This window comes from Oryx dammah, unplaced genomic scaffold, assembly GCF_014754425.2.
Source record: "Oryx dammah isolate SB20612 unplaced genomic scaffold, SCBI_Odam_1.1 HiC_scaffold_9, whole genome shotgun sequence".
NCBI lineage: Eukaryota > Metazoa > Chordata > Mammalia > Artiodactyla > Bovidae > Oryx > Oryx dammah.
The window spans coordinates 42,561,849-42,575,284 of NW_024070193.1; the positions used below are offsets into that span (position 1 = coordinate 42,561,849).

General features: G+C 50.4%; 1 protein-coding gene across 3 annotated transcripts; it reads right to left on the reverse strand.

Annotated features, from left to right (window-relative positions):
* Positions 1-2,189: 2,189 nt before the first annotated feature.
* OXTR (oxytocin receptor) lies at positions 2,190-13,149 on the reverse strand. Of its 3 annotated transcripts, none has more exons than XR_005721971.1 (2): positions 11,392-11,474; positions 2,190-4,824 (listed from the first exon to the last, which is right to left on the reverse strand). XR_005721971.1 is itself a non-coding variant. In XM_040245995.1 (2 exons), the coding sequence occupies exons 1-2, from the start codon at positions 13,147-13,149 to the stop codon at positions 4,577-4,579; spliced, it is 1,176 nt and encodes a 391-aa protein (XP_040101929.1). In that variant the 3' UTR covers positions 2,190-4,576. The 3 variants fall into 3 exon arrangements, 1 of the variants encoding a protein (XP_040101929.1); XM_040245995.1 differs by lacking the exon at positions 11,392-11,474 and adding an exon at positions 12,222-13,149; XR_005721970.1 differs by lacking the exon at positions 11,392-11,474 and adding an exon at positions 7,122-7,548 and having other exon boundaries at positions 4,735-4,824.
* Positions 13,150-13,436: the final 287 nt, after the last annotated feature.

Sequence of the window (13,436 nt, forward strand, 5' to 3'; positions counted from 1 at the left end):
TGCAGATTCAAGGGAAGCCCAGCAAGGGAACTGAAGGCTGCAAGCCTCCAGATATGGCCACTGTTCTCAAAAGAAAGAGGGCAAAGCAATAAATGGAAAAATATATTTATTAAGTGTACCTTTTAAAGAGCAACTACTGAAGCAGGCATCTCATTGTCGGGTACATCATTCACCAACTAGCGCAGACAGGAGACAGCATAGAAATTCACCAAGTAGAACAAAATCAAGGAATTCACATTTTGCACTTAGGGGCATTTCGCTGCAATTAAACACAAAAGGTTACGCATTTTGAAACCAGGATCTTCTTAAAAGGCAGCCTCCAGCAGTCGCACCCTGTACAGCCATCCCCCAAGCAGACCAAAATAGTGTGGCAGATTTCTTTTCAGCACGTAAAGAAATAAGGCTCAGAGTCTTCAAGCATTCGCATTTCACTTTTCAACCTGAGAACAATGAAACATTCCAGAAGAAAATCTTCATGCTCCAATTTATTGGCACCTCCAGGTACCACTAGGCGTGTTAGGTTTGTAAACAGTCCTGAAACGGCAGACAAAGATGGCTGGAGGACCTCAGGCACTGGGTCTGGAGGAAGACAGAGACAACCCCGTCTGAGGCAGAATTCTGGACCCCTAATCGCCTTCTTCCAGGCTTGGGTTGGGAACACAACAGTCAATTGTGAAAATATTCTCCAGGAATATTGGGAGGGGGGAGGTGCATAGCCAGTGGTGCTGCTGAAATCAAACGTCCCTGGTCAGCTATAAAACAAACTCCTGAGCCATAATGAGAACCAAGATCCCAACCACAGCTTTCACCGCAAGAGAGTGAGGAAAGTGTCCCAGCTGGTTCTAATGCCCAGGAACCTTGCAGCTCCAGGGTTCTTGGCCAGGTTATGCCTGTGGTCAGAAAAATCAACTGAGTTGCTGTCTCCTTGATCCCCAGTGGCCTCTGGTGGCTGCTAGGATGGCAACTTCCCTAGTTGACAGCAGAGACTGGGGCATTTCCGGCTGGCGAGCAGAGAGGCTCAAATACTAACAGGCCTTGCCATCACTGCATTTGCACCCACGCTGCCCTGGTGTCTTTGAGGTGGGCACGGAGACCCCAGATCGGCATCCAGTTAGCTCCCCAAACAGCCAGGACTGGCTGGTGTTGACACTAGGCACCTATCACGGCAACACTGCACTGCCTCTGGGCTCACAGTTGACACTGTCCCCTGTCTTCAGTTAGTACTGAAGATCTTGTGCTAAATGGTGGGGCTCTGAACACTGGCATTTCAGTACATGCTTCTCTTCTCCCTGAACATCAAGATCCTGCTAGCTCATTCTACTGTGTGCGAGTGTGTTTGTGTGTGTGTGTGTGTATACAATGCAGTACAGAGTGAGAAAAGGAAAGTAGAGAGAGGAGAGCTGGGGCTTTAGGAAATGCTCTTGTATCACAGTGAGTCCAAAAATACGTGCGCAAAAACAAAAGAGCGCCAGTGTGCCAATGAGCTGGCCAGTCCCAGTCGGAAAACCTCTGATCTACAACATCCTATACTGAATAGCAAAAGGTGTTTCCTGGACATGGTCACATGTGCTTCAAGGCTGAAAAGACATTTTACAACATGTTTACCAGGTATTATCACTACTTGTACTTTTGGTCAAACTGGAAACACCATCTCTCACAGGAAAACTAAGAAAACAATTTTTCTGAAATGATGAGTCACACAGAAGCAAAAACTCTGAAAAGTAAGAGATTCTAAGAAATTCATCCTTCAGGCTGGTTGCCTCTGAATTCAGTTGGTAAATATTTTTTAAGCATGAATGTAGTAGTTTTTAGCGTATTTTCAAAATGTATACATCACTAATTCCAGAAAATCTTCACTACCCCTCAAAAAAGCCTGTAACTTAGCAGTCACTCCCCACTCACCCCAGTTCCTGGCCCCTGGTAACCACTATTCTGTAATTTGTCTCCACCGATTTGCCTATTCTTGACATTTCATATAAGGAATCATGCAGCATGTGACTTTTCTCAAGGTTTCTTTCACTTAATATGTTTTCCAGGTCCATCCATGTTGAAGCATATGCCAGTTCTTCGTTTTATTTTATAGTTGAATAATGTGCCATTGTATATATGCCACATTTACTTACCCATTGGTCAGCTGATAGACATTTGGGTTATTTCCATTTTTGCCTCTTATAAATTGCAGTGCGAGAAACATTGACATACAAGTTTTCATGTATATGTATGCTTTCATTTCTCTTGAGTAAAAACCAGGAGTAGTATTTCTGGCTCATATGGTAATTCTATGTTTAACTTTTTGAAGAACTGCCAAACTATTTTCCAAAGTGGCTGCACCATGTTACCTTCTCACAAGTGATGGAGGAGAGTTCCAATTTCGCTCCACCTGTCATTGCCTATCTCTCTGATTAGAGCCATCTTAGTAGGTGTGCACTGCTATTTCATGGTAGTTTTGATTTGCATTTCCTTCATGAATAGGGATACTGGGAGTCTTTTCATGTGCTTATGAGCCACTTATATCTTTTCTTTGTAGAAGATACAAAAATACGTTTATTCATTTGTTTATCAAATACGTTGCTCCTATTTTAAACTGAGTTATTTGGCATTTTACTGATAAAAAGTAAGAGTTCTTGATATATTCTAGACACGAGATTATGGCTTCCAAGCATCTCCTTCCATTCTGAGTTGTTTTGTCACTTTCTTGATAGTGTCCTCTGAAGCATAAAAGTTTTGTGCCCCATTGATGAGGTCCAATTTATCTATTCTTCCTTAGGCTTATGTTTTGGGTGTTGTATCTAAGAACCCATGGCCTAGTCCAAGGCCACAAAGATTCATCCCTGCTTACTTCTAAGATACAGTTTAAGCTCTTACATTTAGGTTGATGTACTTTCAGCTAATTTTGTATGTAGTGTGAGGTAGGGATCCAACTGCATTCTTTTGCATGTGGATATCCAGCTATCCTGGCACCATTTTCCAAAAAGACTACCTTTCCTATTGAATTCTCTTGCCACACTTGTCAAAAATCTATTGGCCATAAACATAAGGCGATTCCATTCCACTGGTTTATATGCCTCTTCTTTTGTCTATACCACACTCTTTTGATTACTGTAGCCTTATAATAAGTTTTGAACCAGAAGTATGAAGGCACCAACTTTGTCCTTTTTCAATGTTTATCTGGCTATTCTGGGTCCTGGCATTTCCATGTGAATTTCAGGATCAGCTTATCAATTTGTACAAAAAAGCTAGCTAGGATTTTGATAGGGATTACACTGAATCTGTACATAAAGTTGAAGAGTATTGTTAACAATATTTATGTCTCTGATCCATAAACATAGGATGTCATCCCATTTATTTAAGCCTTCAATGTCTTTCAACTATACTTTGTAGTTTTCAGGATATGTCTTGCACTTCTTTCATTAAATTTATTCCTATTCTCTCTGATACTATTATAAACAGAATTATTTCTGAATTTTATTTTCACATTGTTCATTGCCAGGGTAAAGAGAAACAACTGATTTTTGTATTGACTTTGTATTCCACAACCCTGAATTCACGTATTAGTTCTACTGGGATTGTGTATGTGCATGCGTGCATGAATTCCTTAGAATTTTCTATATACAAAATGGCATCATCTGTAAGGAATTTTACTTCTTTTACAAACTTGGATGTCTTTTATTTCCTTTTTCTTTCCCAAATGCTTCTGAAGTATTAACATAACATTTTTAACCTCAGTTTTACTTGGCTGCCTCTGCCAGACAGTCTCCGAAGAGAATCTCCTGCTCTAGGGCCACCTCCAGACAAGCTGGTGCTCAAGGATGCTAGCACCAGTCCACTCAAAGGCAAGAGCACTTTGAGGCCAGGAAGATATTAGCACCACCACCAGCAAGGTCCTATTTCTCACTCCAAGCTCAGAACACTAGGCTTCTGTACCCACCTGGTCACCAATCTTATACTTACTACCTTTTTCAAGATCCCAGAATACAGTAAGTCCTCTATACACAAACCTTCTAGTTGCAAACTTTCAAAGAGGCATGCCAGCCCTGTATTCCAGGTATACTTTTCAAGGTACTCTAAGGCTGAAATGTTTTACTTTCTGCACTTGTATGTATTACTTATGTGAAAAGTATTGCAAACCTATTCAGTACAGTAATATACTAGTACAGTACAGGGCTATATACAGTACTATACCATACAGTATACTAGTACAGTACTATATAGCTGACTGTGTTAGCTGGGTACCCAGTCTAACTTTGTTGGATTTACTAACAAATCAGACTTACAAACGTGCTCTCAAAACAGAACTCATTCTTATGTAGGGGACTTACTGTTAAAGGAAGGCAGCAGTGGGGTCAGGGCAGGAGTACCCATGGGAGCCCATGGAAGAGCCAGGGCTTGGCTTGATGGTTGAGTCACCCTACCATCTTTCCTCGTGGGGGTTGACTCCCCACCCAACTCCAGCTGCCCAAGGCGCAGAGGGGTACAAACTGAAAGGTACCTTATACACACATGTACACAGCCACCAAGAACCAGACTGTCGCTGTTGCACAATCGAAGCCAAGGAGGGCGGTCCTGGCCCGATCAGTCACACCGTGGATGGCTGCGAGCAGCTTCTCTGGCTGGAGCTGTACCGGCTCAGGACAAAGGTGGACGAATGGATCTTTTTGCTGACGCTCGTCTCCCCAGGCTGGCTGCCTTTCGGGCGGCGGAATGAGCAGCAGAGGAAGCGCTGCACAAGTTCTTGGAAGAGGTGGCCCGTGAAGAGCATGTAGATCCAGGGGTTGCAGCAGCTGTTGAGGCTGGCCAGAAGCATGGCGATGGTGAAAGCCGAGGCTGGAGGTGGAGGGGAAGAGCGGAGAACAAGGCATCACTGTCGTGGCATGAGGCCTCACCTCCTGAGAAGAGGGACCAGGTGCTGTGCCACAAGACGGAGGACCGCAGAGCCCAAGCCTGCCTTCCTCCCACATCGGTGCCCTGAGCACATGCTCAGCCCAGCCCTGGAACGTCCCTTGTCCTTTCTCCCATCCAAAGCTTCCCTACCACATGCTTCCATCCGCAAGGCCACCTGCTCATTCCTTCCTGACCTTGCAAGGATCAACTGCCTCCACTCAAAGAGTATCCAAGCACACAGAGGTAGAAGCTGCCAGACCTAGCTTGTAGCCCTGCCAGCCACAAATACTTTAACTCCCCAAGAAACTGCTGTTTTCTCATCTCTGAATGACGATAACGAGAGTCCCCAAATCTCACAGGAGCACAGCAAGGGCAGAAGAGCACCTGATGCTACAAGTGGCCGATGCGCGGCGGCTGCAATCATGACCGCGCACCGGGGGGCCGTCTGCGCTCGTCTAAGTCCATGCTGTTCTGAATGAGTGGCCCAGCAGGGGAGGAGAAGGCTCCAGACTTATTCCAGCTGACTTACGAAGATGCTCTTAGCCCAGGAATATCTGATCTTGCATGCAGATCTCAGAGGTAGAGTCTTCTGCTTTGCTCACACACAGCCAGGACACTCCAGCTGGGAAGAGCGCTGTAAAATCACCCTCCCTGCTTTCTGCTCGCCTGCACTCTAGCTCCAAGTCCCAGGGCCACACCACTCTCCTGATGTTGGTCTTCTATGCTGAAATCCTCACTGTGTTGACCGTCTCCTTTCAAAACATAGCCACCCAGTGGGTTGCTGCCAACAAGCACTGACTGCAAAGGTGACTGAGAGAGGCGCTGCTCCAGTGGAGTCCAGCAGGCTGGCAGTGGATGCTGCAGTGGCCACTCGGGGTCCCGTGTTAGGACCCAGGCACTCGGCCCAGAGCTGCCAGAGAATAGCAAGCAAGCCCTCAGCGGAGTTTCTCTGGGGACACTCCCTTCAGCCAGAGGGTACCACCCTGTCCCAGGCAGCCCAGAACCAGTGCCTGCTTCATGCCAGGGCCCCCAGGCTGGCTCCCGTGTCTGCTCTGAAGGGTCAGCCCAGCTCCCAAGTTCCTGTGCTTCTGGCCCCGGTTATCCTAGAGCAGAGCAATGGGGAAGTCAGTTTGGACAAAAGGAGGGTGTGGAAATCAGAATCTACAGACTCATCCAAGAGAGTGGTCAGCAGCCAGCATCTCCTTGGGGGTCAGGCCCATGGGGAGCCCCTTACAGAGGACCCAGACGCAAACCCATGGGGTGTGAACCCCCTTCCTACCTATTCATTCTCTGAGCCACATCTACTGTCTGAACCTTAACAGCCTTACCTTGAAATGGAGGTGACACCCACTAGGACTTTGAGAAAATTGGGGGAAAAAAAATTGTGTGAAAAGGCATTGTGAATGGCAACGTGTTTATTCAAGTTATCATATTATTATTTACAGATATGAAATGTGATCAACTGCAGAATTTTTTATCGCTTTTGAGTTCAATTCAAGAAACTGTTCTTTGCCCTTTTTTCCATGACTTAAAAAAAAACCAAAAACTCAAAACCCAGAGCCCTGAGATTGGATTACATGACCCCAAAGGAACTCCAGATGGTCTGCTGTGGAAAACTTTACTCTGCCATAAGAAACCCAACAGGGAAGGGGGGTGCAGCCATGGGTGAGAAAGGGATTTCAGGGTCTCCACCAGGCGAGCTGGCTCTCATCCATGTTTTCTATCCCCGTCAGCAAAAGGAACACCCGTCCCTCAAGGTCCAAGCCCTGAGGGCTTGCAAACCACTCTCTTTGGTCCTGGAGAGAAGGGGGGCTGAGTGAGAGGCATGAACCAGGGATCGGGCCTCACACCTGCCTGGCCTGAGCTCAGGGCATTTCTCAGGAAAGGGAGGGAGGGGCGGAGGAAGAGATCAGATGTCCATGCTTCCTCCCCTGCTGTGTCTACTCAGTGCCAGCCACCCAAGCAACCCTGGGGACCTGCCCTCAAGGGATTTACAAATCCAGGTGAGAAGGAGAGAAGCAAGACATGCCTTCTAGTCAGTGGGGAGTGGAAGCATTGGCGGACGGGCAATGAGCGCAAGGCAGGGCACTAGGGGTAATCTTCAAGTGGGGACTCCTACGTGCCAAGCAGAGAACTGAGCAGAAAGGGCCATGCGCCAACTGCAAACATCCCCTGCTGGGCATTTACCACCCCCAGGAGACAGACACCACGCTGAACTTCCACCCAGAACCATGACTCACGGAGGAGGTGGGTGGCCGAGGGCCACGCGAGGACAGGGTGTCCCAGTGGTCCACCCACCCACCAGCCTGGCTTTACTCAAGCCTCACGAAGTCCCCTATGCGGATTTCCCGGTACTGCCCCCGCCTGTCACCATCACTGTCACCCTGGGCCCAAATTAGCCCGGAACAGCTGACGGGCAGCTGGCCATGGCCTCTCCCCTCTGGCTGCGCTGTTCCTAGGCAACGAACACATGTCACTTACAATTCAAAGACCTATGGCTCAGTTGAATCTGATCAAGCTCATCAACCTTCCTAAGAGGCTCTCCTCCAGAAACCACTCACTCAGTTCAAGGTCTCCCCTCCCCAACCCTACCCCAACCCACAGCTCCCAACACAGGCATCTCTCATAAGGACTAAATCCCTTATCCCTACAGGAGCTATAGGAGAATTTGGGAGTTGTGGTGTACAGAGGCGTTTTTACAAAATGATTTCTGGATGTACATGTACAGAAAGATTGAATATGAGTATATTTTCCAAGGCTCTGTCTTTGGGAAGACCACCATTTTACAACATCGGAATTGTAAAAGTCACAGGTGTGTGATCTCACCATGTATAAGGTCAAGAAAAAGAGCTAAACTTGTGGACTACAGAGCTTTAAATAGTCTTCCGTGATGCCACTGTTCAAATCTGGGGACATGTGGGGCCTACCAGGAAGGACCTGAGAAATAACCATGTTCTAGAATCAGAAGAGGTGAGGTTTCCTGCAAACAGAGAGCCTTTCCTTACCCTTTGGAGAATGACAGCCACCAACTTGGGCCACTCATGCAAAGGCAAGCCACACGTTTTGGAAACAGAGATAATACATTAAAGCTTTTTAAAGCCTCATTACTCAATGTGCAGTCAAGGGCCCTGCACTGCCATCACCTAGGAAACGCAGTCTCACGGGCCCCACCCAGATGTGCTGAATCAAAATCTGCATTTTAACAAGTTCTCCCACATGATTCTGTGTACAAAATGAAGCCTGAGAAGTATTCCAATGATCTCATCAGGCAATGTGCATATGTTTCTTTGCATAACCAGCTCCTACTCATCCTTCAAAACCCTTTTCAAATGTTGATTCCTCTCTGATCCTGATTTTTTTCCAGGGAGCTAGAAACCATGAATCCTGGGGGCACTCACAGTACTTCTGACAAATGAATACAACTCTTACAGCATCATCCCTTCATACTGTAATTACTTCTGCTTATAATCTGTGGTTGAGCACTGTATGATCTCTGTGGCTCTGTCCTTGGCCACTAGCAGAGGCTGGAAAATGGGAAATGTCCAATAAGGGACTAAATTGAAGTGAAGCATGACATTAGCAGACAGGAAGTCCTGATAAACAAGTCACCACCACCAGTATGTTGAAAAAGCAAAAAGACAATTTCTCAGCTTGATGATGGGAGATGGGCCCCTAACAAGATGACTGAACGCAAATGCAATTCCCTCTGGGAAAAATGAGTTCACACTCAAATATTAAGGTCAGGTGGGGATAAAAAGAAAGAAATAGAATGAGTAGGTGTGACCATTACAGTGTGAGGCGTGGACTGAGGAAGGCAGAGGCCCCTGGTACTGAAGCGTCTGGAAAGGGGGGGAGGTACCAGCGTTCCAGCAGAGCACGGAGGGAGGTGCTAGCAGAGGCTGCCCCTCAGTGGCCTGGAATCAGAATCACAGGAAGACCACCTGGTTACAACACTCTGCCACCCAGGCTTCCAAAACTCAGAGCTAGACTCTCCCCACCTTGCGTCATACTGCTTCCTCTGGGGAAAACCTTAATTTCCCTCGACCTCTTAACACTCTTGTTCCCAGCATTACTGGACTTGCCACCGCTCAATGAAAGCTGCAGTCCCTCTGTGGAAACGCACTCCTGAGCCCAACAATCCACACTCCCCTGGCTGTACGGACGGATTCCGTGACTGTCTTGAAAGCTTCCCCTTTGTAAAGCACTGACTGTGCGCTTGCTGCACGCCAGGCTCTATGCCACCAGCCCCCGCTGCCCTCCCCACAGCCTGAAGCCTACTCTCAACCCCAGCAAACAGCCCCAGGCAGGATCAGTCAACCATCCAGGGTGACTGCTGCTCCTTTTACAGATGGGGAAACACTTACAACCAGGCCTTTCATTCAACCTGTGGATTTCAACCTTTCCCCGGCAAAATACCCTGGCAGATATTTGATTACCCCAAGTGGTAGGGGGCGCACTTCCTCACTGAGTAGCCAATTCTATAGCCAGAGGTCTGCACAGAGTCTTATTTATCTTTAGTTCAACTCTACACACCCATCCCTGCCCCATCTTATGCACCATCCTCCTCCCATAACCCACATATTTGTTCAACTAGCATTGGGTGCACTCCAGCGGGTGGCCAGCCTTGTGCTAGGCAATGGGCACACATCAGAGAACAGGAGAGATGGCATTCCCCCTGTGACAAGGCTCACAGTCCACCTCTCTGGCTTTTAACAAGCTTCTCCACATACCAACCCTCCTGGACACACTACCTACTGTCCAGCAGACTCTGCCAACACCCCCCACCCCCAGGCTCTTGAGAGAGAAATGTCCATTTCCTCTGACGGGAATAAATGTCTGTTTCCTCTGACTGCTGAGATTCTCAAAGCCAATCCCAAGAATGAAAACAAAACTTTTAACAACCAGAATGGGGGCAACGCAGAATGACATTGATCATGTGGTCCCCAGGTGCCATGGGTCACACCATGTCATCCTCATAACAGCCCCATGAGTAGAGCTGCTGTCCTCATTATAACAGAGGAGGAGGCTGGGCTCAGAAAGGGGAAATCATCAGCTTAAGGACACACAAGAGAAAGTGGAAGGATGGGCTCCAAACACAGGCCGACACCTGCTCCAACACCTGCTGTTACCCTGCACCAAGACCTGGGGACCTACAGGCCTGCCTGCTGTCTTGACCAACTGGATACATCCATCTGTCTTCATCTCCCCCCAGAGAAGCAGCTCGGGGTCAGAGTCCCTGTTAGCAGCAGCTAAGCAAGTTCCACGGAGTTCAAGGGGAAAGGTTGGTGCCAAATCTTTTGGCTGTGCAATTTGATCTTGAAGGTTCCATCCAGGGCTTGTCCAAACCTGCCAGGGCTGTCTGGTCCCAGCCCTCCTTCTGCAGACTAACCAGACTCACCAAAGCAGGGTCCCAATAGCATGTGGCTACTTGGGGAGGGAGGGGGGGGGCTCATTAAATTATCACAACCCTCCTCTTGCTTTTTTCTCCTCTAGTTTCTGCTCTGAACAACAAAAATACTGAAATTGAGAGTTTTCCTCTTTGCTTTGGCTCATGAAAAGGAAGCCTCTTTTGCAGCGACCCCCCCCCAACACACACAGAGGCTTTATTATTGCTATTATTATACTTCTATCCTTTCCCCCCCTTTCTTCCCATTTTCCTGTATCTATTTTATTATGCATGGGACCTGAATGTTTGAGCCCCCTCCTCAAGTAATTTTTGGAACAAGGTGAGCTCTAAACCAATAAAGGCAGAGCTTGGTGTGAGTGAAGGTGTAGGCAGGGAGAGAGAGAAAAGGATCAGCTGGGTTTCCAGGGACCGGCAGGGGGGAGCGAGACCTAAGGAAAGAGCTCTGTGGGGCCCACAAGGCTAGCTGACGAGCCACATGTGATTTCTCCAGCTGCTCAGTTAGTCCCTGACCTGTGAGCAAAGCAAAGTTAGTGAGCTGAATGATGAGTTCAGCTTCCACGGGTTGGCTGCCGTGTTGGAGACTGCTGGAAGCAGTAGGGATTTTATCCAGAAATGGGATGTTTGCTTTCTCACGGACAGAACAGCTGAAAGAAAGCCCCTCAGTCTTTCCTTACAAGCAACTGAGCCGCCGGCATTCCAGTGCATTGAGATTACCTTCCAACCAAAAGGTGTAAGTCATTCACCACCACAGATCACCCCTCCTGCTGTTTGCACGTGAGCTACCGGAACTGTCAGGGATGAAGGCTGAAGGCGCACAGCATCGGCCACAAGCCAGCGCCCCAGACGCTCTGCTCCCTGGATCCCTCCTCACAGCATCCCACCCTGCCTTCCCCTCCCAGTTTCACCAGCCACCCTCAGTTCTGACCCTGTCTGTCCTCCAGTCTGGGGAGCGCTCGTTCCCCGCCTATCAGAATCACCCGGGCTCCCGAGACAAATGGGAAAGTTTGCGTCCCGTTCGCTCCCTTCCCTGCTTGCCCCCGCCCCTCAGCAGAAGCACTGTCTGGGTTCCTGGGCGCTGACAGCGCCGCCTCCGCAATACTCACCTGTCCACCTCGCGGCTGGGGAGAGGGCGAGGGGCGCAACTAGCCTCCTCCACTCGGCAAGGGATTCCCAGTCTCCGCCCACTGACGGCGCCCCGCCCCACACCTTCTCAGGCGCGGTTGGAAGAATCCAAGCAACCATCTCCCGCTGCTCTGATCCAAACCAGGTCTCCCGGGTTCACACTGACTTGAACTTAAAGTGGAAGTTCAAGGGAAGTGAACTCAACGTGGTAGGAGATTGGGCCTGGGTCGGAAAGTCACCTCCCCGCATCGCTCCCCAGGTGGAAAAGGCAAGTCATTGGAAGCTCAATTTTCTGGTCCATAACAGTGAATCAAATACCCCATGTGGCCTAAAGACTGTGGTAGGGATTTTACGTGCATTTTCTCATTTCATTCCCCTACTGTTGACGGGGGCGCTTGCTTCCCTGGTGGCTCAGCGATAAAGAATCCACCTGCTAATGCAGAAGACTCCGGTTGGATCCCTGAGCTGGGAAGATCCCCTAGAAAAGGAAATGGCAACCCACTCCAGTATTCTTAGCTGGGAAATCCCCTGGGCAGAGGAGCCCGGCGGGCTACAATCCATCGGGTCGCAAAAGAGTCGGACACTGGTTAGCAACTAAACAACTGCAGGGGAAAACTGGCTTATCATCTTTGCTATTTTACAGAAGGGGAAGTCAAGGCTCAGGGAAGTTATGCCCCAAATCACTTGGCCAGCAGATGATGTGGCCAAGGCTCAGAACAATCCACGAAGCCCGCCAAACCCTGGACAGGGACAGCAGCACCAGGGCCACGCCCGCCGCGCTCCCTCCTCCCGGTGTTTCCGCCCGCGCTACCTTCCTTGGGCGCATCGGCATCCCAGACACTCCACATCTGCACGAAAAAGAATGGCGTCCAGCACACGATGAAGGCCAGCACGACGATGAAGGTCATCTTGACCGTGCGGATCTTGGCCTTAGAGATGAGCTTGACGTTGCTGACGCGGGCCAGAGCCGCGCGCCCCGCGCAGTCTGCCGCCGCGCCCTCAGCCCCCGCCGCCGCCTCTGCCGCCGCCGCCGCCGTCTTGAGCCGCAAGTTCTGCCAGATCTTGAAGCTGATAAGGCCGTAGCAGGCGGCAAGCACGATGACCGGCACAATGTAGACGGCGAGCGTGATCCACGTGATGTAGGCCTTGGGCCCCCAGGGCTGAATGAAAACGGCCCAGCAGTCGAAGACGCCGTCGGCCACCTCGCGCAGCGCGAAGATGTGCGCCTGCGGCGCGCTGGCCACCAGGCAGCCGAGCCATGTGGCGAGTACCGCCAGGCGGTCGGTGCGGCGGCGCAGCGAGCGCAGCGGCTGGCAGATGGCCAGGCAGCGGTCGAGCGACATGAGCAGCAGCAGGTAGGTGGACGCGAACATGCCCACCACCTGCAGGTACTTGACGAGGCGGCACAGCAGGTCGGGCCCGTAGAAACGGAACGTGATGTCCCACAGAAGCTGCGGCAGCACCTGGAACACCGCCACCACCAGGTCGGCTATGCTGAGGTGCTTCATGAAGAAGAAGAGGCGCGAGTGCTTGTGGCGCGTGGTGCGCAGCGCCAGCAGCACGCACGCGTTGCCGCTCAGCGCCAGGAACAGGATGAGGGACAGCACGGCCACCTCCACCCGCGCCAGGGCCTCGTTGCGCTGTGGCGGCCCGGCAGTGCGATTGCCCTCGGTTCCCGGAGGCGCCGCGCTCCCGGTGACCGCCTCAGCGCTCCAGTTTGCCGCAAACGCGCCCTCCATGACCGTGGCCGCCGCGGTGTGCCCCCGGCCTTCGAGCCCTTTAAGGTGCGGCGCGCGGGGCGGGGCCCGACGCGCAGTCCGGGCGTGCCTGGGGGCGGGGTGGGGGCTCCTGGGGTTCCCCTCCCTGAGGCTCCGCGGACCGATCTGCTGGGTCGGACCCTGAAACAAACCCCGAGGGCCGTGAGAAGACCGTGCGTTTCTCTCCCGACTCATGTGTGCCTCAGCTGTCCCCTTTCCAGGAACCCCAAATCATCCAGGACTAGGGCCACCACCGCCGGCCCTGGGGT

What these genes read in the sequence shown, in the direction of transcription:
- OXTR (XM_040245995.1), bottom strand. Translation starts at nt 13,149, where the DNA reads ATGGAGGGCGCGTTTGCGGCAAACTGGAGCGCTGAGGCGGTCACCGGG. An exon ending in TGCCGATGCGCCCAAGGAAG is followed by an intron (nt 4,825 to 12,221) that starts GTAGCGCGGGCG and finishes CTCCACCTCCAG; the next exon opens with CCTCGGCTTTCACCATCGCC.